This window comes from Aplysia californica, unplaced genomic scaffold (assembly GCF_000002075.1).
Source record: "Aplysia californica isolate F4 #8 unplaced genomic scaffold, AplCal3.0 scaffold00128, whole genome shotgun sequence".
Classification (NCBI taxonomy): domain Eukaryota; kingdom Metazoa; phylum Mollusca; class Gastropoda; order Aplysiida; family Aplysiidae; genus Aplysia; species Aplysia californica.
In genome coordinates, this window is record NW_004797398.1 from 602691 (window position 1) to 621787 (window position 19097).

A 19097-nucleotide genomic window follows, 5' to 3' on the forward strand; every position below is an offset into this window, starting at 1 on the left:
GGGGGCTGAAAGAAATCAGAGATGTGCAAAAAACAAAGACATACTAACAGTACCATTTGACTCCAGCGATGTAACACACACAAAAAAAAAGACTGCTAGTGTCACAACAGAACAAGTCATCATCAATGCCTTTCACCTCTGGCAGGGTATAGGCCACATACAAACTCCTTCCAATTATCTCTGTCCTGGGCCATCCTTCTAAGCTCGTTCGATGTCCCTTTCTACACATCGCCATGTTTCCTGTGGCCTACCCCTATCTCGTGCTCCCTGTGGGTTCCACTGCAGACTTTCTTGTGATGTTTCCACTGGGTTTTCTGAGGGTGTGTCCCATCCATCGCCACCTTAGTCCTATTTCTACTTCTATGTCCTTTTGTCCTGTCCTTTCCCACAGCTCTTCATTTCTTATTCTATTCTGCCGCTTAATTCTTAGGGATACTCGTCACAACAAGTACACTGCACAGATGAAAGGCATGTAGGATTTTCTTTTAATCTAAAACATCAGACAAAACAATAAAAGAAAAGACAAAATACAACAGTAAACAATTGGCGATGCTTAATGATTTGTCTCAATCCTGAAATAACCTTTAGTAGATTCAGTCCACAATAAAAAATATAAATCAAAACTAAAGTACACAGTAAAAGTATTTCCCTTTAAAACTGTTTCGGAACAACAAATTATTACCTTTTCTAAAATGACAAGATGTCCAACTTGTATATCTGAACTAGGAACACGAATTATCCCATCTCGAGTAAGCTTCTTGAATTTTTGAGAATTTGCCTCCTTGTCCCTCCTATATCGGCGGTAGTCATCCAGGGCCTCTCGACTCATGGTCACAAACAGCACAAAAGCCTGAAAGACAACAAAACAAGAGTTTACAAAAGAGTAGCTGACACCAAATATTTTGTCCTCTTTTTAAAAGATAAAGAGTGCCAGGCTTGACAGTATAGCTTTTGCTTTGGAAAAGTCCCCTATCCAAAAAAAAACAATTACAGCCATAATCCCTCAGAAAACCGAAAAAACAAAACAAAATAAGAGCAATATTAAAGAAGTATCAATAGGAGACAACCCCACAGCATCAAGAATATGCATAGCTTTTGTAATAATATTTTATAAGTACCAACAGAAAAGAAAACTGATGATGTACAGAAAATAAACATAACAATCCCAAAAATTGGCAGGTGAAATGTCACAACATACATAATGTACACATCCTGCATATTGAAATGGTAATACTTCGATTGAAAAGAAGTACGTCAAGATTGTGAGAGGGGAAAGTTTAGTTTTAGTAAGAGTTTTACGGCACTTGCAATACAATAAGGTCAAAAAGGGCTGAAGATTAGAGGTGTTACAAGAGAGTAACAAAAAAAAAAAAGAAGGAAGGCAGATAAAGACGATAGATGTTTGATAGGAAAGAAGAAGCAAACCACACCAGAGCACCCGCCAACCACCCACTGAAAGGGGAAAAAAGCAAGAGGAAAGATTAAAAACTAAAAAGAAGAAAAAAACAGCAACTGACCTAACAGTGGCACTGTCCAACCCCCTTTAGCAAAAAAAACAGTAAAATATGCAAAAACACTTCAAACAATAGCAAAATAGAACATAAAAGTATTCATTCCTATTTTCTCTTTCCAGCTTCTTCGTTGGTACACAAAAAGTATTCAGTACTCTCATAGCATATCTTTAGCCTCCCAACAAATGGACTTTGCACCTAGCCATTATCATAACACATAAATAATGTTTGAAAACAGATGAGGACACTGACCCCATCTCACAGGTTAGTTATGAGGGGGAAAAAAAAACAAAAAACCCCACACATTTTCAAAGAGAGGGACAGCATTATTAAGGGTGAATTCAGTCAAGATGTAAAAATTATCCCAATAAAACATCAAAAGCAAACCTCCTCCACGAGATCAATATGAAAAAATACAGAATGCTGAGGGTATCATAACACAGCTTGTGGGTCTTCAATACAGACCCACAACTTTTTCATTTTCAAAATTTGGGCCACCAACAATCTTCCTTTATTCTCTGTAGGCCTAGGTGTTTTACCACCCCCATCAACAAAATTTAGATAATTGTTTTAGACAGGCTTCGACCCTGCCTGACAGGTCAATCAGGCTGAGAAGGACATAACATCCCAAACAAAAGGACCAAGATGCAAGATAAAAATTCTCCCCACTCAGGAATCAAACTTGGGTCTCCTGTGTGCAACAGTGAAGCATGAAACAGCTTCACCAAAGATGCCGGTTGACCATGATGTCAACACATACAGTGGAGAAATCGTGATCAGTTCACTTACCAGAGGCCCCCAGTATGTGTACAAGTATCCAATTCTCAGCTCAGGGATGAACTGGGACAAGGCGATGATGAGAAAGTAGAGGTTGAGGAAAAACTTGAACTGCTCAAATAAAACCTGCAAGACAAACAAAACAAAGAACTTTAGTGAGTTTTTGTCTGACATTACACTTTAGTATCACACAAGGCATTTTTGAATGAGATTTTTGTGTTCCCACATTCCAAAGTAATTGCGCACAGTATACTGGTTTGAAGGTCGATGAGAGCAAAGGTTACCTAGTCATGCAACATTGTTCAACATATCGGGCTGTTTGGAACAATGATATTGACTGACACAAGGTATCATCTATGAAGTATGTTACGATTGCAAAACAGTTAATATGAGTCAAGTTTAAACACATGACTAGAAATAAACAGTCATTTCCCAGATGGGGCTTTGTTTAATTAAGTTTAGTTTTAGTACAAGTTTTATGGCACTAGTAACACAAATAGTTCATACAAGGGGTGAAGACTAGAAGTGTTACTGTAGAGTAACATACAAATATAAGAAAGAGAAAAAAAGGACGATTACTGTTTGATATATTAAAGAAAGGGCAAACAACATCAGAGCACCCAACAACCACTCACATGGTCTGTTTGAACAGAGGTCAGAGTTGTTGTTGAGTGGTTATTTATGTTAAGTTGCCATCACAAAAGTAAGATTATTACATTAGCTTCAGTAAATAGAAGCACAGTCATACAATGAGGGTCATCTTGTGCAGGGGAAAAAGCAAGAGAGACAGACAGGGAAAAAGGAGGGGAAAAAAAGAAAAAGGAAGGCCTATCAATGGTACCTTTCAACCACCAGCTTATTATTTCATCAAAAAGAGGATTATGAAAACATCAGATCAGATTAGCTAGAGTAAAGCAGAAAAAAAAAGGAAGAAAAAAAGACAGTGTAATTTATAATAATAAATTATCAACATTAGAACTGAGCTTAGATGCTCTTGACTTGGTCTGCCATGGGAGAGGATGCACTTCTAGCAGCTCGTGAGCACGGCATTTATTTGTTACCCATCCATGAACGAAGGGAATCGATGAATAAATATCAATAAAGAATGTGCTGTGAAAAATTGCTAATCAAGTTGCAAAGGCTGTAAAAGCGCTCAAAAGACTCATTATCATTTAATCAGGTATCTTAAACAGGCAGGAAAGTATGGACACTAAACTATAGAAAGTATAGAAAAGTATGAATTTCTGACAGTAGCCCAAAACTACACCATATTTTCCTCCTCTTTTACTCCCTTCCACATCCATACCTAAAGGCACCCCGCCCCCTTACTTTTTCAACAATAAGAGTTGTATGCCCATGAAATATTAAACCCACAAATTCCACCTCGCTCCACCAACTGCTGTACAGTAACCCCACTGGTAATAAAACCTTTATGGCTGTAGCATTTCAGACCCCCTAGGTCCCAAGTAACACAATACCAGTAGGCATCTGTTCACCGTCACAGATGATAGCACGAGTGATGGATTGGTCTATGCCTTGTGGTGATGACACATCTCCCTAATGAGGATTAGGCCAAAACCAGCAAACAAATATGAAGTACAGTGAACGTTAGGGAAAATGGGAAGTCTGCATGATCTACTGTCTCCAGAGGCAGGGAATGTGGTGCTAGAGTAGAAAAGTTTTTTTCTTTTATTTCGTGACCCTTCTTAACCCCACTTTCCCAACGAATGTAACTTCAAACCTCTTATTCACATGCTCCCGAGTTGATCTCTTGGGAATTAACGCTATTTACTCTTTGAGCCCTCACTCCCTGGCAGTGCAAGATTTGCCCAACCACACACTCAGACCGAGTTCTCGTGTCCATAGGGGAAAGTTACCGAAAAACGATACTTCAACAACTGAATTTAATTATGACTTCCTCATGGTATTCTTCAAATAATCATATTTAACAGATAAACATTTAAATACTCAGGGTCATACCTTAGGTATGAAGGTGATAATGCTGTACTTTTGGTTGCGCACCACATTGCGAGGGTGTTTCTCCGTCTGGTGTGTGCCTAGCCCGATGTGCACAGTCCGCGGACGCAGCTCCTTCTCTCTGCAGCACACCGAGAACACTCGGCCCCAGCAGCTGTGCAAAACACAGAAGGACCAGGAGAGTAAATTTTACGGCACCATGAGAGAAGAAAATTGAAAGAATAAGTTCTGACAAAGTACATGTGAGATAGTAATATTTATCACAAAAACCATAATAGACCCTTAAAGCTATGAAAGGGAAATGGTGATAGCTGAAGTAACAAGATATATGGAAATAAAAAGATTTTTGTGTCACAAAAGAGCAAACCTGTATACAAAAACAACAAAAGCAACATGAATAATACCGACTTTGTAAGGGTATGGTCCATCACATGAGACAGTTTTTGTTAGGCTTTGGTTACGAGTTTTAATACAAGCAGTTCATAGAAGTGCCGAAGACTAAAGGTGCTACTGAAGAGTAACAAACACGAAAAAGAAGGAGGAGAGATAATGACGATTGATGTTTGACAAGAAAGAAGAAGCAAAGCACACCAGAGAACTCGCCAACCACTCATTATCACAACAACAAAAGCAAAACAAATAACAACTTAGTGAAGGTATGAGCCATCACACAAGGCAGTTTCTCAACTACAAAGTTTATGAAGCATACACAATTACAAAATGTAGGACCACCAAGACCATTACCTCTGAAGTTTTTTTCTCATTGTCATTTGAAGCACCGAAACACATGTTACATTCTCCATTGTTTTATTTGTAAACAAATTTCCAAAAGCTGGACTGAAAACACCAATGCAAATTACAAATCTTCAGAGTCCCATATAGAGAAATATCCACACAACAAATAAAATCCAAAGAAAAAACTTCTCTTCAATTGAAGTATAATCTCTGAATCAGATTAAACCTATCCTTAAAGAGCTGCAACTAAAAAAGTTTCACAAGGAAAACCAAACTTGTCCTTGAGAAACAAACAGTCAATAGTAGGAAATTTAAAAAAATAAGTTCCTCCAATGCCTATAACAACACAGTTTATTTCATGTCTGCTTAACATCCTGTGAGTATAATAACACCCTCAAACGATAGAGTTTAGAAACATCTGGCTCCAACTACTCTTTGGTTGACAAAACACGCCCATAGACCTCTCTGTGTAAGCATTCCCTGGATAAGAACAGGAAAACAGAAACTACAAGAAACCCTTCCATCCAATAAGCATACAACATAGTTGGGTTTTTTTTAATTTCAGCTATGAAAAAAAATGTTCTCAGTGTAAACACAATCTGAAGAAATCTTCTGAACATCCATACCAAAACTGACAGCAAAATACATAAAAACACCAGTTTCCAAAGATTATTCCAAGTTCATTAACTCATCCTAAAGATACGTTTACATCCTCACATAACACGAAGAAAAATATTTGGATCAGAGAAGCACAGAGACAGAAGCCAGAGACACCAAAGCGCCTGTTTACACAAACAGGGCACGAATGAACTAACTCTCTCTACCCCTCTTCAAGTAGACTTCCATTGCTGACTATCCAAAAAGCAATTACATTCACGCATTATAAAATCAATAGAATTTAAATATAGAGAGTGTAGTACACATCAGCTATAATCTTGAAGCAGACATCCTCTGGATCAACATGAAAAGATAACAAGGTAGTTCCTTCTAGATTCGTGTACATCCACAGAGCTGGAGGATAACCTGTGCTTCTCAAACTTTCCAACAGATGCCTCCTTTAATTAAACAGAGGGAGAGAAGGAGGAGGAAAGTAGGGAAAGACTGGGGAGAGACTGAGGGACAGAGGTCGAGTTAAAGCTGGCACACACAGAGGGAGGCTTACAGTAACAGCAGCAGCAGCTCTCTCTCTCTCACATACACACACACACACACACACACACACACACACACTGTGAGTGCAGATGGAAACAAAAAACCAAAAGGGCAACAGCTGTGGCAAGTAATACTGAAATGATGTATGTATGGAGGAAAAGCAAAAAAAAAGGGTGGAGGGGGGTACCACATTACATTACTGCATAATAACTGTATGAAAACTCTGAAGGGGAGAAATGGGGAAAGGGGGTGTGAGGGGGGGTTGAATGTAACTGTATGTTTGTATGTGAGGTGGGGCAGATGAATAACAGGAGATAAAGAGAGGATGTGTGTACTGGCATGTGAATTTTTTTAAATCAAGGGCTCATAAAAGAAAAGCTGATGAGAGAATAGAAAATTCATCCGCTAAAGGCCATAAATGTTAAAACATAAACACTGGAAACGTTTCCCCAGTGTACACCATGGTTAGGTCATAAACAATTAACAAGAACTGTCAGAATCTCTGCCCTTATTACAGACAAAAGTGTTACAGACCGGGTTTAGAAAGAGACTTCCATTGTGTAAGAGGACATACTAGTACACAGAACAATAAGCCGGAAAATGACCATACCTTGTCAAAGACAGTTTAAACAATAGAAGACTGAAAGAAGAAAGAGACACAGACCACATCATAGAACACATCCATGTAAGTAGAAAAACAAGCTATGTTTTTTAATGTAGACAGGGACAAAAAACATCAAAGTCAGACCAGTGCCAAAAAAACAGCACTGCCAAAATACTAATATTGACAAATATATTATTCACAGCGTCACTTTTCGTCTGATTCTGTTCCTTTTAGTTAGCGTGACTCAGCAAAGGAGCTCCAGCATCACGGAGTTAATGAGCCCTGAAGCGACTTTGCCGGTGTCTGTTAAGAAATTTGCACTTTTGTCTACATTTGAAATGCTATAACTTCTTCCCCATCCCACACAGCAAACCATTACACTGATGCACTAAAAGCTCAATGTCTTGAGATTTATTCTGCGATAGAATGGTTAATTTCTGTTCCTTAGTTTTTGTTCTAGACAAGTGTTTGTAGAGTACCCAATTTGTCCTAGTTTAGTCACAAACATGAATAAAGGTATGTCAATTTAAAAACACCACAACAGATCTCTCCAAAATCTGTGTTAAACTGACTATGAATATCATGTCTTTTACCATGAAAAAATCTTAAATCTGCGCAAGTAGTAATTGTCAGGTTATAAGAGAAGAAAGATGCACGTCTGCATTTTTTAACTAAAGACACTCAGCGTAAACTCTTGTTTTAATATTAAACAAGAGAAAGTTTCTCTGCGTTTGTTCATAAACCCTGCTGTGTCTGTGGCAGCCTGCATACAACTAAGAAATATATATTATGCGATTTTTTAAAACCACAAAACTGTGTAAATACATGAGTAGAGATAAACTTCTTGTATGGAATAAAAATAATGACAGCTAACACATTCATTCTTAGTGTTTGTGTGGGAAATATGCGCGGACACTTAAAAACGTGTAAGGTAATTAGAACATTGTCAGGTATTGCAAATGGTCATTGAAACGAAAATAAACGCTGGAAAAGTCTGGCTGTGATTCAGTGTCACTGGAAAGCTAGAAACTATTCTTATAACCCAATTACCAGAAGTCATCCCTGTTATTCAGTCAACTTACAAAACCTAGACTTAGTGTTCTAAGAAAAGTAAGGAATTTCTGGAGTGTAACACTAACAGATACTGTTTGTGTATAGCATTGTAGATGTTTTTCTGGCTTTAAAATCAGAAAATATGCGAATATTCACGATTATATTCGACAAATAAAGTTGCATTTGGAGGAATTACTTCAAAGCGAATTGTGTGCCAGATGGATAAAGTTGCAAAATTACAGCTTTCTATTATATGCGCAGATACCATCTTTTATGAGTATCTGCACCAATGTTATGCCATTCATGTTCCAAAAGTTGGACAGTTTTTGTCGTGCTGTTTTTTTTATATTGACCTTTTTTCATCACACTTGTCCAAGAAAATTTACAATTTAGCATTGCCGACTTCAGCACGGCTAAAGAAATAACCGGACAAGTTACAATGTCCGTTCTTTTTTGAGTGTCAAGAGCAGAAATGCGTGTTTTGGATGCATTAAATGATAATTACCATAAACAAAAGGATACACCTAAAACTGTCTGTTGAAAAGTACCATAAATCAAGTCAGCCCAGACAGAGCGGCGACAGGGAACTGACCCTCGTGCCCCCGACGTGATAAGGCGCTTGGCGGGTAACCCCCCGCTGCAACTAAAAATCCACTGCCGGTGCATCATGTATTGTGTCTTTGCCAATACAGAAGAGTTGTATCTATGCATAGTCTACATCCAGTCAGTACTACCATGGTTATAATATTTCTTTAAAGCCAACTAAAATATCAGTAACACTGAACATATTTAGTAGATGGAGCAGACAAAGCACCTACAACACAAAAGAAACAACGGGGAAAAAAGTCTTAGCCAATACAGAAGAGTTGTATCTATGCACAGTCTACATCCAGTCAGTACTACCATGGTTATAATATTTCTTTAAAGCCAACTAAAATATCAGTAACACTGAACATATTTATTAGACGGAGCAGACAAAGCACCTACAATACAAAAGAAACAACGGGAAAAAAAGTCACGGAAAAGATACAGCATCAAATTTCTTAATCCCATCGAATATCTCAGCTTGACCTACTTTAATGAGTACACAGATAGAACAGCTGATACCATGCTTGACCAAGATGCTGACAAATCTAGTTCAAGTCACTGAAGGAGCATTCTTAACACTGGGATGTATTTACTGCTCTTCACTCACTTGTCTTGATTCTTCTGATACGGACAATAAACAATTGAGGCCCTGCCTCTGAAACAACCTTATAATGTTGAAAAAGGAATTTTTGGGTTTTAAAAAAAGTTTTAGTAGAGGTTTTACGGCGCCCGCAACTGCATAAGGTCATATGAGCACCAAGGGGTGGATGTGAACAGAGAAGTCCTTACAGGGAATCAGACTTACTCTGCTCATCTCTCTAGCTTCAACAGCACAAAATCTGCTTCGACTATCAAGGCACCCCGGAAATAGAGGGTCACAAGAGTGAGACAAACATACAAAAGAAGTAGAGGAAAATGACAATAGTAAGGATTAGGAAAGAAAAAGCAGCAGTTCCCTGTTGTAGATCAGGCACAGTTATGAGTGTGACATTGATGAATCAGCCCATTTACAATTCTACTGTGCATGAACAAGAAATGTCCCCCCTTTGGGAATGGTCTAAAGACACTTCAGTCAGTGGCACCGCCCTGGGGGGTAGAAAAAGGAGTTTAACTGACAACTTTAATACTTTCACGAAAAGAATCCTTTTCAATCAAAATGAAAAGAGGAAAGTGGATTATATTTCTCTTTTCGAAATCCTGAACATCAAGACCAAAAATGAACACTTGTTTGCAGCTTGAGTTTTCTGTCAACATCCCACTATAACCGCTCTTCTTAAACAGGAACTTATTCCTCTCTGTTGAGGAATACAGAGAGAAAAAAGAAATCCGAAAAAGTAAACATCTGCTTTGGGAAACTATGGTCACATTTTCCACTCAAGAAGTCCTGCCATAACTTTACACAAGGTACATGATGAAATCCTCATCCAAGCTATTGCTCATGAACTGTCCATGTCTCCTCTACATGACTTTAAAAAATCATCCATTAAATATATCTAAGACCTATTAATCAAAGACGCCACTAAAATATAATATATTCATATTCATGATACATATGTGAAGCATCATGGTGAAATCAGGCACTAGTCAAAATAATGAAATTGAAGGAACCTGCATTTTTCTGGCCGTTAGAAATTCTTTCTAATTTTCTTTTTTTGGCTCAACACCTTTGATGTCTATTTAAAAATACATTTCTGAGTGGACTTTACTGAAAAAAATTGATAAGGACAAAAAAAGGAAATTTTCAGTTTCCAAAGACTCAGCTATGGAAAAACCAAACCTTGACGGCCATTTTCTCATTCATTTTACTTCTGAAACCAGGCAACCCTCCCCTCCTTCAGTCGCAAATATTTCAACTTCTATTCAACATAGATGGATATCTTTTTCACCAAAAGCAAGGCAAAGGGACAGGCTTTAAGATGATAAAAATAACCCCCTTAGGCCCCTTACCTAAAATTGACTAGTCCCTCATTCCACGTCGTGCCACATATACACACTTCAGTCTCTTGACTTGTAAAAAAATGTTGGCCACGGAGTTTTCCTTTACAAGGGTTTGGGTGTGAATAATGTCCTATTACAACAACCTCCACCCCTCATTCCACAACAAAATGCATTAAAGTACCTCTGTCATCTATTATACAAAGCATGAAATTTCAGCTTTTCTAGTCAAGAAAACAGTTTCTCGCACCTGCCAAGCACAATGTCTTTCTTTTCACATTAGGAGATGAAAAAAGCAAAATACCTGAAAAGAAGTTTGCCTCTGTAAGTTAACCCTACAATAACATACAAGATCCGTCTCTTTCAAAGACTGACACCTAAGGTACACTCTGAACTACTCAACATCTGAAACAAACCTCTACATCTATCGGTAAGCACATATGCCCCATATTACTATATCCTCTCCAACCCCCCCCCCCCCCCCAAAAAAAAAAATTTGTTATTCAAACAAGGGGGAAAAAAAGGTCAATGATTATAATATATCATCGCCTCAGAAACTTTTTTGTCCAAAGTGCACTCTTTACTTAAGTACACTTTAGACAAAATAGTTCTCAGGCGACAATATATATGGTGTGAAGATCATAAGCTGCTTTTAAATGTGAAAAAACCCAAAAGAACTTGTTGACTTCAGAATAAAGAAACTGCCCCTGCAGCCACTTGAAATTAAATGTGAAAACATGGAGCAAGTGTCAGGCTTTAAGCATTTGGGAGTTACAATAGACAACAAACTCAGCTGGCGTGTCAACACTTCTCTCCTGCATAAAAAAGTGAACAAAAGACTATTTTTTCTCAGGAAGCTAAAGTATTTTAAAGTTGATAAAACATTGATGTCCATGTTCTACCATTCAACTATAGAAAGTATGATAAATTTTGTATAACAGCATGGGACGGAAACACAAGACAACAAGAAAAAAAAAAATTAAATTGACTAATACAGAAAGCATGTAAAATTTCAACATCTACATTCCCCTACTTGGATGAATTGTACATAACAGCTTGCACTAAAAAAATTAATTCTATCTTTTTCTACAACAAATATCCCTTGTTCCCTCAAATAAAAACATCAGTCAAAAGTAAAAGACCTAGGCTTTTGATCTGTAACAAAGAAAGATATAGAAAATCATTTTTACAATCATCTATCAAAATGCTTCCACCTTAACCATCTTATCTTGTATAAGTATACTTACGACCTTAGAGCATGCATCAAAATAATATTGAGTGTGTACCTAGCTTACGATTATTATTGTTTATATTGCTGCTCATTTATATTATGCATGTGATTGTAAACCTACGTATGTGTGCATGTGTGTGTGTGCGCGCGCGCATGTGTGTGTGTGTGTGTGTGTGTGTGTGTGTGTGTGTGTGTGTGTGTGTGTACACATGACGAAACACCAAACCAATGTGCCAGGATCCGAACAATAAAGATGTATCTTATCTTATCTTATCTTATAAACAAGACAACTTCATAATGCTCATATCAAACCATTTCTAAAACAAATTTTTTTTCTTTGGTCTCCCTTCCCTTCCTCCGCCTCCCACCCCATCCTTCCAACTACACCCCCCACATGGTTCCATATATATTTCTTTTTTCAATTCAAGCACTTGCTTTGACAGTTTTTGCCCATCTCGAGCAACTTTCCCTTTTCCACTCATACAATATAATTCTCATTTTTGTCTCTTTCACTTTTTAAAGCATTTGAGTTATGCTCTTTTGACTTCAAATGACTTACTTTGTACACCACCCCCACCCCCCCAAGCAGTGCTACTGACTGAAGTGTAGACAATTCCCATGGGGGGACAATAGCATGTTCTTATGCACAGTAGAATTGTAAATGGGTTGATTTATCAATGTCAAGCTTATACTGTGCCGGAACAACATAAGAGGAACTGCTGCTTTTTTTCCCCTCATCCTTACTATCATCATTTTTCCTCTACTTTTTTTGTATGTTTGTCACTTTCTTGTGAACTGCTATTTCCGGGGTGTCTTGATAGTCTAAGCAGACCATGTGCTGTTGAGGCTAGAAAGGTGAGCAGAGTAAGCCCCATTCCCTGTTTGGACTTCTCTGTTGACATCCACCCCTTGGCACTCAAATGACCTTATGCAGTTGCGAGTGCTGTCAAACCTTACTAAAACTAAAAAACTAACTTACTTTGAACAGAAGCTGGACCAACGCTGCGACAAGAAGCTGAAAAAGCCCCTCGTCCGGTAGCGCCGCCGCCGCTCATTGACCAGACGGTCACTCTCGTCCATCTCAAAGCTGTCGCCGCACATCAGGGGCACTGTGTCCAGGCAGGCGCCGTGGTCATCCTCATCGTCAGAACTCACTGCCCTATACGTGCATAAGAGGAATTCGAAAACTCAACACAGGAATAGCATATCAACGCATAAACTATTCACAACAGAAAAGACACTAGCACTGAACTCTTTTTGATCATAACAGAAATATTTCGTAAGTAGGAGAAATCATAAACCTCTTTTGAATTCCTATCGAACAAGACGTAGGAGGTAACAGCAACTAAAAGCTAAAACGAAAACTATTTTGGCTTGTAGCAACAATTTTCCAGCCACATCTGTACAGAAAGGAACGTTATTTTAAAGAATTTCAACACCGACCACTGCAGATTTAGTAGCCCGTAAACAACATGAAAAATTGCCACAAAAAAAGAAAAAAGAAAAGAAAGCACATTATGTTAACGTTGAGTTATAGATTTCTTCTTCTGTCGAACAAAAAACAGATGTCACCAGCGGATTAAGGGTAAACTTTTAAGAGCATAAATCAATAACGTTTCCCAAGGCACATACTTTGCTTTTTTTCCCTTCACATCACAATCATTTTCAAAGAACCCAGCTGAGCCTTATAACTTTCCGTGACCTGGTAAATTTCTTATTCTAAATGGGAATAATTCCAACTTGTGACAAAAACTCATAATTATTTCTGACTAACATTAAACTTCAATATAAATATTGCAATAAGCCTTCAAAAGGCATGAAATAACATTGCATAAACTAAAGAAAAGGTTAAATGAATAAGGCAGGGCAAAATACCCCACCATCTCGGATCCTTTGTGTCTAGTTTATGCAGTTGAAAGTTGGTAAATCCCAATTTATGTTACAATTATACAATTACAATGAGCAAAGCAATACAATGGATTTTTGGAAAGGGAGAATTTTTGGTGAGGTAAGGACAAGGAACACGTTATAACATTAAGCATTTACTGGTGAAGGTGTGAAGGTAGCAGGTAGAAGCAGTCTGGTACATGATATCTTCACTTAACAAAGTGAAAACTGAAAATGGACAGCATCATCACAATGCAAGCTGGTGCTTTTTCAATACAGCTGAAGTTTGACAGACATGATTCTTACATCACATTATAAATCACCAACTATTTAGTGTCTGGCCACAAAAAGATGGGAGCAGCAATCGAATACTGAATGGTTAAGTAATGCATCTTTACATTTACATGAAGTTTAATATAACTAAGACATAATAATAATACAAACTTCAAGCACAAATTATATTTATCAATAAGAAACACAAACTGAGTCATTTGTAAGAAAGAACAGCTACCTGTAACAACACACACTCTTTTCCAAGCCACAAAAATTACTCCGTCACAAAAAAATGAACTCCAACATTCAACACTCAGCCAAACATGAACAGGAACCCCAACAGGCAAATAAATCCTCTAGTGCAGTGAACTGAAACAGTCCTTGCCAATGAAGTTAACTTTTGTGGTGGCAAACCTCCCACCCAGCACAAAAACAAAACCCAGCAACATAGCTCCAAGCAGAAACGACACAGTATTTAGCAGTAGACCATGCAGGCAAATTGTTCAAGGCAACAGGTAATTACCTATATAAATAATAATGAGAGTGAGATAATTACACATGTTCCCTGGCACTGGGAGAATTTTGCTTGCAACCAGGGAAATAAACCAACAAAAATAAAAGAACATGCTTTCCCTCTGTTGTGATGTAAAATGTGTTAAGCTGGATTTTTAAAAATTATGCTTTTAAAATCAAGACTGAGCCAATAGAAACTTCACATGTTAATTTTAGAATCATTTTATCTTACTTGTTTTATATTCAGACTTACAACTACAATTTATATATATACATCAAAAGAATTTGACTTTGATTTGTTGAAAAAGTTTCTCATCCCCACCAAAGGAGGTTTTTATATCAGACCTTTACAGTTATTATTATTTGACACACATTTATAAAGAGCAGATTGTTAAAAGTTTGTGTGACACATCTAGTATATTACCCAAACACAAATATGCGCTTGTCACTTTTCCCTTTCAACTCTCACTGCAGTCTTTTAAGCCAGCTCTGCTTCGAGAGACAGTGAGCTGGTAATGTTTGAAGCAAGATAAGCGAAAGATTCTATAATGTCAAGGCGATGCTTGTCAACAGAGACGGAAAGGAGAGAATCTTGGTTCAGTTTCATTATCTGATCTCAGTCTTCCTGAGAGTGATGGTCAAGTCCAAACTCGCCACAGATGTGTAATGTGTAGTACACAAGCTGCTGTAGCTGAGTTTTCGGGGCTCTTCGTCCTCCATTCATATTACAAAAAACATGTTGTATGACAGACTCGCCGAGGATGCACAACCAGTGGGGTGACTAAACTATATCTTCAAAGTAAAGTGAAAGAGAGACTTGAAGGTGGCCTACATCAACCCAAAGAGCAGGAGGCCATGGCTGACGACAAAATGACATGTTGAGCAATTTCCGATGGCACATGAAAAGCAGAGACACAGAGACTTGACCACTTGGGTGATAAGAGAACCAGATAGACAGTATCAGCACCCACCCCGGCCAACTTTGTCTGTGACCATTGTGGCGGATAATGCTACTCCAGGCTCTGGCTACACAGGCATGCCAGGAAGGTCACTTCAAGAAAGAGGCACTGGTGCTTCACACCACTCACACATGTGCAGGGTAATCATAATGCGTAAATTAAGTACCAAATTAATTTAAAAGATGCTAAATATACTCTTCCATTTTGATATTACCAAAACTGATGAGAACATCAGACAGACAGATATACACCGCAGGAGTGTGTTTGATGGTGAGCATATGTGCATCCAGGGATTTTGGGGCATTATTCATAAAGAGACGATCTTATGGTAGAAAACTTTCTTGTTGCTTATGAGCACTTGTTTTGGTAATACGGTTTGTTTTCAACCTTCAGTGTCAGTATAGCCTGCAATGAAATAAAGAATAAGGCCTCTAGCCTTGACTTTTATTCACATTTTCACTTGGCATTGGGCAAGCACTTATGGCATGTCATATTGCATTGATTCTTCATGGCTTTTCGCTTTTCTTGACACAAATACTATGTTTATTCAACCCAGTCAAACACGTACATAAACCTGAAGAGAAAGTACGGGGTTCAAACTCAATGGGGAGGATGGGAATCTCCATGAACAAACATTTAGAGTGAAGAACCAGAAAACTGAAACCAGTCCTTTCCATCATAATCTTGAGTAAACTGGACATAAAAAATGTATAACAACACACAGGATTTTTCACTACCCTTTGCCTCGGATTTTCATTTATCCCAGGCTGAAAACTTTTTAAATTGCACAGAGCTTACCAAAAAAAAGTCAAATAACAGACTTTACCGGCTTTCCCATTTTATCTGCACACAAAACTTTGTAAATTGCATCGTTTACAGGAAAGTACTTTAATGCAGGCAGCTCAAGATTGTTATGTTTCTGAAAATACTGAATACAGGTTAAAGCTAGCAAAGCAAAGATCAGATATGCATTAAATATTTTTAAATTAGGTAAACAAAAGACTTTTAAATGATACAACTTTGCAGCCTGAGTAAAAAGGATGGTTTGAGTGATAAGCAATTTCCCCCCGACGAATGCATGAGGAAAAAGCTGATGCATTGAAGCAGCAACCAGATATCCTGAAAAGGCAAGGCAGACATCATCATGCAGAGGAAAGGATTTTTAAAAATTTTTGGACACTTTTAAATTACGAGCCACAATGACCTGAATGCTTTTAAGTAATTTGAACAAATGGAACACACAAAAATAAAATACAAACGACCCAAATAACAATATTGACACAACACTCTAATAAACATCAATAATCTTCATTACACAGATCTCTCTGATTAAAAAACGTTATTAATGTTACGCGTGGTAGAGAAAATTCAAAGGACTTTTCTTTGATATTCTTTCAAGTCATTCTTTGGGTTAAAAGTGGGAAAACACACCAGGAACGGAAACAATAGAGCTACAAAAGAAGCAATGACATCCGTGAATGAATGTGTAATAGATAGCTCTGAGAGGCAAAATGGGATGAGCAGTGTGGGGAGCAGGAAAGGGAAGGGAAAGGAGAGATTTACAAAGGTGACACCCTCCACCTTACCCCAGATCTACCAGACGAAGATCCATAGCTCAATATTTCTCCTAGACACTCTGTAAGACAAATGAGGACAATAAATCCAAAGCCTAACAAAAGCATTTGAGCTAAAAGAAGACCCTTTAGCCTTCACAAATTACTGACTTAAATATTTCACATTAGACATGAATGAAAATCATGGCAGTGTTTGCAACAATTTGCTGTCTCTAACATTGCAAAAAAAATTCTTCTTTCAATCAAGTGAACTTCTAGTGTAGCAGCATAATTTGGACCATTAACTTTAAAGTACAGGAAATATTTCAAGGGCAAAAACGCTAAGGACCTCCTCAATAAATATAACAGAACTAAACAGACAAGGATCTTGCTTCCAGGTAGCAAGCTTGGTAGAGTTGCATGCTAAAACTGAAAGGTCACTCCATAAGACACAAGGTTTTTTAAAAAATTCTAAGAATTTCATAAAGCCCTACAATTCAATATTTTTAGTCACTGAAGTGTGTTGTATGTTAAGCTTTTTAAAACAGGAGCCATACAGTTTCACTTTCGTGCTACGATTGCCTCATTGCGCTTTTTGAAGACAAAAACATTTTTGGCATACAAGGCCAACTTGATACTTGACACAGAGGCCTTTTAATCATTACACTAGATAGGAAGCAAAGAGAAATAAAAACATAAAGAACATAAACAAAGAGAGGGGACAAGTTCAAGTACAAAACATTTCATAGGAAACACACAGCACATAAAAAAACAGCAGTCAAGCTGGTCAAATCACAGGCACGTATAAACTGAACTAAGGCCTCAGTTTTCTGGGGAAGATCATCTTTTTAAATCTGAAGTAATGTCACAAAACCTTTGTCAAGAGACATACTTTGAGAGAAAGAGAGAGCTATAGCCTATAGCTACAGTTACATAACAAGCGGTTGTGCCAGAACTGGCCCTCCAAGATATTGAAACGAAATTGCAAAGAAAAAGTTTCAGTAGATTTAAATTCAACATAGGAAGTCTCATAAAAAAACTAATGACTAAAGACTAAGTATTGCGTACTTGACTGTTACTTAAGAATTCCCTTAGAAAAATAATAGTCAAATTAATTTTTTTTCTCACATTTTTATGTAAAGAGGGAACATTTTCGAAAGCTTGCCCTGAGTATATTCCAGGGTGAGTCAAAAAGTAATGCAAGTTCGTTTATAACTTAAAGAAAAAAGAACACACTTGCAACTATGATACCTCAAATTGAAAGGGAGCATCTGAGGATAAGATTTTTATTTCTTTTACCAAGTCCATCTATGCCAGCTGCGTAAAACTGAGCAGGTTGGTCATAGGGGTACAGCAGTCTTGATTTCTCTATTGTTCAATAGTCTTTATAGTGTTGACCTCTATTTGGTTCTTTTCTAGGACCGAAAAGGTGGAAGTCTAAAGGAGCTAAATCAGGAGAATAAGTTGGGTGGGGCAGTGTTTTCCACATAAACGGGATGATTATCATTATCTTCTTTGTTCTGGTACTCGAATGCCGGTGGGCATTGTCATGGTGAAAAAAACACTCTTTCCATGTTCAAATTTGGTCGGACTCGTCGAATTTCCTCTTTCCGTCATTTCAATGTTTCAATGTAGGGTTCAAAATTGACAGTTGCTCCTCGTGGTAAAAAAAAAATCAGTGAGAAGCACGCTTTGAACGTCCCAAAACACAATTACATGATTTTTCTGGCTGACTCCTCGGGACGATGCTCGGCTGATAAGCGTATGGACAAGTCTTCCTCTTTTTCTGGTTCATTGCACATACGCCCTGACCCACCTATATATAGAGTAAAAATCTAGAGCTGGTCCTAGTAAACATTTTGAAGTCAGTTTTGGATGTTATCGAAAGATTCTCCTTCTAAAACAAGAAATTCAATCACTGCTCTCTACCCGTGACAGACCTCCAAGAGGGTAGCCATTTTGATGTGATGTCATTCGGCCCAAAATTAAAGAAACATAAATTTTAACAATTTGAGTTCAAAAGTATATAAGCAAGTACTTGTGAGCTGAATTTAATTAAATTTGAGGTAAAATTGTGCAAAATAATGAACAACTTGCAGTACTTTTTGACTCCCCCTCGTATTATATGAAATGTTGATTTGTAAAATCCCAGAGGAAGTTTAAGCTAAAAACAACAGATTCACAGCGAACGAGCATAACTTAAAACAGTGAAAATTGCTGCTCATGTCAGAGTAATATTGTAGTATTATAAAGCTCATGTCAAAACTGTCAGTAGCCTTCTCTTCAGTCATCAGTCAGTTTTCATTCTGCGACTCTTCTGACCTCTTCTCAAGACATATTTCAAGCAGC

General features: G+C 37.7%; 1 protein-coding gene across 6 annotated transcripts in view; it reads right to left on the reverse strand.

The window, feature by feature from the left end:
• LOC101860887 (probable phospholipid-transporting ATPase IIB) overlaps positions 1-19097 on the reverse strand; it is a 52022-nt gene that overhangs the window by 25392 nt on the left and 7533 nt on the right. For 3 of the 6 annotated variants that reach the window (XM_013081374.2, XM_035969228.1, XM_035969227.1), the window contains 5 exons: positions 16782-16831; positions 12543-12722; positions 4269-4419; positions 2301-2414; positions 683-850 (listed from right to left, as the gene is read on the reverse strand). In XM_013081374.2, the coding sequence (XP_012936828.1) occupies positions 683-850; positions 2301-2414; positions 4269-4419; positions 12543-12722; positions 16782-16807 (639 nt within the window). In that variant the 5' untranslated portion in view covers positions 16808-16831. The remainder of the gene's footprint in view (positions 1-682; positions 851-2300; positions 2415-4268; positions 4420-12542; positions 12723-16781; positions 16832-19097) is intronic. The other 3 variants (XM_005096391.3, XM_013081376.2, XM_035969230.1) reach the window with 1 other exon arrangement.